The sequence below is a fragment of the Mirounga leonina genome, unplaced genomic scaffold (genome assembly GCF_011800145.1).
Source record: "Mirounga leonina isolate KUSES-001 unplaced genomic scaffold, KU_Mleo_1.0 Mir_53, whole genome shotgun sequence".
Taxonomy (NCBI): Eukaryota; Metazoa; Chordata; class Mammalia; order Carnivora; family Phocidae; genus Mirounga; species Mirounga leonina.
Window position 1 is genome coordinate 65,905,087 of NW_023270807.1, and position 6,419 is coordinate 65,911,505.

The 6,419-nt window shown below is 48.6% G+C and overlaps 1 protein-coding gene across 2 annotated transcripts in view; it reads right to left on the minus strand.

Moving 5' to 3' along the window:
- Positions 1-5,457, minus strand: part of METTL24 (methyltransferase like 24) — a 155,173-nt gene extending 149,716 nt beyond the window's left edge. For both annotated transcript variants that reach the window (XM_034991804.1, XM_034991803.1), the window contains exon 1: positions 5,113-5,457. In XM_034991804.1, coding sequence (XP_034847695.1) covers positions 5,113-5,430 — 318 coding nt within the window. In that variant the 5' untranslated portion in view covers positions 5,431-5,457. The remainder of the gene's footprint in view (positions 1-5,112) is intronic.
- Positions 5,458-6,419: the final 962 nt, after the last annotated feature.

The window sequence follows — 6,419 nt, forward strand, 5'->3', positions numbered from 1 at the left end:
GCACAGATGGAAAAACCCAAATGCCGACCACCCTTGACAGTCTCCAGTTTAACTACACAACTCTGATTCTCTTCACAGACGAAAAGGGAAATCCAATTCGAGGAAACTGATAGCATTTTCTTTTCCTTGGAAAATGGACTGGACGAACTGCACACAAAAACCTAAAACCTCCACTGCCAATTGTTGAAAAACAATGGAGCCTCCATTAGCAGTTCCTTTGCCCACAGAATGCTCTCTGAGGAACTGCGGGGTTTGGAAGGAGTACAGAGGCCTATTCCCCGTCTCAGACACATCAAAGTTTTAATCAAAACCTGCTTTTCTTTCTGAAACCAAGCAACTGCTATTTCACACCCACATATTGCTGGAGCTCATTCAATTACCCTCGACGACTTTGTTTAAAATGAAAATGCTTTGCCTCCTGAGGACAGTGTGAGAGGATTGATTAATGTTGTTCCCTGAAGGAGAGAAATGCAGGTACAAGGCAAAAATCTAAGTAGCTGGAAACTACTGCTGGGCCCTATTTTACAAGCCATTCAAACCTCCCTGCAAGTATTTTGTAAAGAATAAGGACTTTTAAGGCAGTTGGCTTTATCAAGGGACTAGACTATGCATCTACCTCTTCCCCCTTGATGAAAATCACAGAATTAGAAAACTAAGATGATGAGAAGTGAGGAAGAAAGACCAAATTTTTCCAGATGGTTTTGCAGAAGAGGAGACAGCTTTTTTTTTTTTCTTCTGACACATTGTTCCAAAAGATCCATAACTAACAAACCAAACCAGCACATTGCTGGTTTCTGTGGCTCTGTGACTCAGAAGTCACTTTTCTATCCAACATATTAAATGTCAAGTAAAATATCTCCAATAAGAGAGAAGAAATTTCTTTGGGAAGCTTGGTTCCTGTGTTGAGTGCTTCTCCTATACAAATGAGCCATAGATTGTGCTGCTGTCTTTTACATGGTTTGCTAACCTGTAAGACAAACATCTACCCAAGACTGCATAAAGAAGCATAAATCGGGGGGGCCTGGGTCACTTAAGCGTCTGACTCTTGATTTCGGCTCAGATCATGATCTCAGGGTCCTGAGATTGAGCCCTGCCTCGGGCTCCATGCTTAGCAGGGAGTCTGCTTGAGATTCTCTCTCTCCCCCTTGTTCTGCCCCCGCAAATAAATAAATAAAATCTAAAAAAAAAAAAGAAGAAGAAGCACAAATCATGGAGACCATATCTTAGTCCTCCACAAATGCCCCCCACAAAGAACTTGGCCCATGTAATCACAGTATATGTCTAAGAAAAAACAGAAAGAAACAAGAGAGGAGGAAAAGGAAAAAAATGACAGGGAAATGGTTATGCATGTGTGGTATGCAGATTTGGGAGCCTAAGAGCTCTGATGGAAGGCTTCTGTCTATACAAAAATGCATGGGTTCCAGGGTAGTCCTAATGCAAAAAGGCAGTATTTATCCATCATGCCCCCATTTCACAGTGCTCTAAGGTAACCACCTCTGCTGTGAAAGAAGTAATATTTAGAGCTAGTTCTTGCATGGCTGGGTGAAAGAAGGGGAGGAAGAAAGAGGGAAAGAATTATATGAGGACTACACTTCACTTCTCTTTTTTATAACAGATTATTTTCTTTAAGAGAAGCATAAGCTGTGATTAAAGTGGCAATATAATTGCTGAATTTTTGTGCCTCTAACACCTGCAAAGGAAGCACGTTGACAAGAAACCCTCAGCAACCCAATTATTTCATGCAGGTTTTCATCCACCCCAAACGCCATCCTCAAAATAGAATGGAACTTTTTCTCCTTCGCCAATCTGGTAGGTGCCTTCCACAAAGTAACCAAGAACCTAAATCACATTGTTTACCACTATTCTCAACAAACAAAATTTTAAGTAAAATGAGATCCAAGGTTTTTAACACATAACTTTCAAACTTTCATTATATCAATTATTTAACAGCACATTGAGCTTACATTTCACATCTTGATAGGAGGCTAAAAAAGGAACAAGATTTGTCTTCAGGGAGATAAGAGATCTCAAACTCTGTTCCCAGAAGTGGGAGAACAGATTAGATAACTGGTCTTTTCAGTTTTGAGGAACATTATAATTCAGCTGAAAAAAAAAGGGAAAATGAAACAATTTCAAGATTCCCACTATCTAGGAATGTGAGGAAGTTAGAATGTATATCTTGAAAAAAAGTAAATAGGGGCGCCCGGGTGGCTCAGTCGTTAAGCGTCTGCCTTTGGCTCAGGTCATGGTCCCAGGGTCCTGGGATCGAGCCCCGCATTGGGCTCCCTGCTCAGCGGAAAGCCTGCTTCTGCCTCTCCCACTCCCCCTGCTTGTGTTCCTGCTCTCGCTGTCTCTCTCTCTGTCGAATAAATAAATAAAATCTTTAAAAAAAAAAAAAAGTAAATAAAGAGATAGCTAGGGGAAAGGAAATCCAGGGACGATTCTTCCTTAGGAGGCTACAAAATTAAACAATATTTTAAAAATAGCAATAAACTCAGTTCTTTCTTATACATTTTTAACAGAAGACATTTAGAGTTACACATAATAGGCTGAAGTGGTAAGATTCTTATATTTTTTTACGTATCAGTGTCTCAGGAGTAAACATTTCCTAGGGGTCACTCTGGGAAATACAATCCTTTCCATCAGGCACAAGTGAGGGAACAAAACATTCAAGCTGAAATGGATTACCAGGTCGTAGCATGTACAAAGCAACTCACAAATCAGAACGCATTTCTATTGTCATTCCCAATTGGGGAAAGATCAGCATGGAAGGAAGTAGGACTGATATGGGAAGGTTTCCAGGCGATGACCCCTGACCTGAACGTTCAAGGATGGAAAGGGCATGAGTCATAGGAAAGGAGGATGGGGGCCCCACACACACACAAGTAAGAGAATCAGCATAAGCCAAAGGAATGGAGATAAATTACAACAAATAACATTTGGGGAATGACTGAGGCTAAAGACTCAAGACAGATGGGTGAACATTAAAGCTACGATTATTGAGTGCTTATAACATACTAGACTCTAGGCATACATTCCCTTTTGTTTTCTCTAATTTAGTTTTAATAAAACAGAGCCCCAGGGCTCAGACCCAGGTGGCTCATTTCTATTAGCCACCCTCACTCCCTAGTTGATCTCTATAGTCTCATGGCTTTAGTCCCACTTGTACACTGAGGACCCCCTCATCTCTATCTTTAGCCTCAATGTTTCCTCCAACCCCAGACTCATATGTCCAACTGCCTGTTTGACATTTCCACCTGGATGTCTACAAGATATCTCAAATTCAAAATATTTAAAACCAACCTCCTGATTTCTGTCCAGCCGCCCCCCACCAAAAAAAACAAAAGCTAAACAATAACAAAAACTTCTCCTCCCTCCCTCATCTTCAAAATACATCCAGAATCAGACCACTCCTCACACCTCCACCTCTACCACCGCCTGAATCACAGCAGCAGGCTCCTAGAGGGGATGGACGTGAACTTCCCCTCAAGTCACCCTCTAAGTCTGTGCATTCCAACCCTTCCCATTTGCAGGACAGGCTCCAGTTACAGATACTGTGGCCTGAAGTGGGGACCAAGATTTAAGAGTGATTCTTGGACAGGTGACAACAGAAACAACGGAGGCTGAGGGCGGATATGAGAGGAAAACTACAGGGTAGGGTTGAAGGGACATCTGAGGACATGGAGAGAACCAAAGAACTTGAACTTTTAAGAAATACTGAGTCTTCGGTCAAACGCCCCCTCATGGTTAGCCTTTTTTGACCCCTCAGCCAGAGTTCAAGACTTTAAGTACAGCATTGGTCACATTACTGGAGGCCTAAGCTGAGTGCCTCCGTCAGCGGACTTTGACCTCATTTTGTGCCCCCAGCACCTGAAGCAGCACGTGGGACCCGGGAAGCCCGTGGCAGAGGTGTGCTGGTGGCATAACATGGTGCCATGGAAAGTGCATTAGGAGCATGAAGAAGGGAGTGGAAGACCAGATTAAGACTTTACTTGGGAAGTGAGGTTTCAGAGATAGAAAAAAGTATTTGAGTTTATCCAGGAAGATAACACCGATGGCCGGGTGGGTACAGCAGTGGTCTGCACATCAGAGGCAATGCTTGGGGGAAAGGAAAGCAGGGGAAGAAATGGTGGGGTGTGATACCACAAAGTAGGTTAGACTGGGAAGCTAAAGAAAGCAGCAGAGTCAAAAGAAGAGTTTTTCCTCTCCCCAAGAGGCGCACGGTGGGGGACAGGAGATGTTTAAAAGAAAAAAGGATGAGCCCGCCCGACAGAAGTTGCCCTAGAGGATGCAGTTAGGGTTAATGGGTCATGAGGCCCAGGCCAGCTCATATCTGCAGTTCTTAATCTTTTCATCCCCAAATACCTAGTAAATTACTGAGCTCCAAAGGAGGGTAGGAAGCCAGAGGCTTAACAACCAACCAGAGGTTAAATTTGAACCACTCACTTGAGGTGTGAGTCAAGAAGTTAATGCGGTAGGAAGAGCAACACTGTCGAGTGCTGTAAGACAAACCTAGGTTATTACTTCAGTCCTCGAGGTTCCCATTCACTTCCCGTCAAGAGGTGCTGGGGCTCGGCTTCTCACCCTGCGCCAGCCACCCTGCCAACATCTGCAGTGGAACTCAAGGGAAATCAGGCTGGAGAGTGGGATCTCCATCACCACGATGAAGGTAGAGTGGAGAGGCCACTCACAATGGCTACCCAGCCCGCTTCGTCCGGGCCTCAAGGCGAAAACCGGTGGGAAGCACAGAATATAAACAACAGCCCATCACCTTTCTTTTCCTTTCCCTGCCCATCACTCATACCCTCTCCTCACTAAAATGTAAGCTCCTTGAGAGCAGGGCTTGGCCCTTCATGGCGGGATGCGCGCCTAGCAGGGGGCCTGGCACGCAATGCACGCTCAGCAGATATTGGTGGAACACTGAATGGACTCGGCTCAGTCCCGCTTCATTACGTCCGGGCATTGAAGGATGCCAGCGGCTGAGGTGGGAGAAGCGGAAGACTTCCCTGGAAGTCCCAGTGCGGCGGCCTGCGGCGCCGAGCGGCGGGCTCTGAGCGCGTCGGGGAGGGGGATTCGGCTGTCAGGCCCAAGACTGCACCGTCTGCCACTGACCTTCCGGCGGGGACGCCCGCGCGGGACGCAGCAGCCCGGCTCCGGCGTCCCGCTCCCGCCGCCCTCCGGAGGCGCTCGGCGCCCGCTGCGCACGTAGGTCACCTGCCTCCTGCTGGCGCCGCGAGGCGGGTCGGGCGCGGGCGGCAGGTGCGGCCCAGGCGGCCGGGGAGCCGGGCCCGGCGGGGCGCTGCGGGCCGGGAGCCGGGGCCCGGAGGGCCGCAGCTCCGCGCACAGCCGCAGGCCGAGCAGCAGCGCGGCGCCGAGCACACACCGGCGCAGGGCGCCGCAGCCCCTCCCGGGCGGCCTCTCCCGCGCCATGGCGGGGGGCCGGGCCCGGGGCTGCGCTCCGCGGCCGGCGGCGGGGAGGTGGCCCCGCGGGCCCGAGCCGCCCACGGTGGGAACTCCCCCGCGGGCCGGGGCGCGGGCTCGGACCCGCCTCCCTCCCCGCGGTCCAAGAAAGCCTCGGCGTAACCTTATCCTGCCCGGCGGAGCGCGCCCGGCCGCTGGAAGGGGCGAGGGGCGCCGGGCCGGGCGGGGGCGCGGGGGCGCAGGCGGCTCGGCGGGGCAAGAACCCGAGCCCTGGGTGGGGGGGTCCCCGAGGGGGCGCCCTCCACCCCGGCCTCCAGAGCTTGGCGGAGTTGAAAAGCTACATGGCCAGAAAAAGCGCATTCCTAACGGGGTCCTGGGTGGTAACTTCATTTTCTAGTATTAGTATTGTTGGAGAAACACAGGAGGATAGGTGAGCTGCCAGGTTTTGCTACAAGGAACAAGTTCTGATTGTCAAGCAGTTTGTGCCATTAAGGATAAAAATACTTCGCACTTAGGCTCGGGTTTACAACTTCCCTCCCTGAAGAAAGAAGGGAGGGGGAGGAGAGAATAGCACCCGATACCGAATAATCAAATTAAGAGTTATTCCATTTCTAAATTCTGCCTGAAGCCAATCCATGCTTTCTCTCTGTGTTATGAAATGTGTGGGGGTGAAGGAGAGGGAAAGAGCCAGCGAAGACATCTGACAGCAGGGAGAGAGAACAGAAGTTACCATGGCATGATGTAAATCAAATTAATTTAGCTCCAAACACACACCTCCCTGCTGTCTTGCAGAGATACAGAAGGACAAATTTATCTTTCGGCAAAATGCTCCCCAGCTGGTATTGCCATCACCACCTTGACCTTAATTAATCAGGCTGAACGCTTACAGCCTGAAGTCCGGTGTTGACTGTTCATTTTCAATTGTTAGAATTCTTTCCCACAACCTATTTGAGGTTTGGGCTTGGGGTTTAGGTTTGGATTTGGGTTTGTTTTCTTCA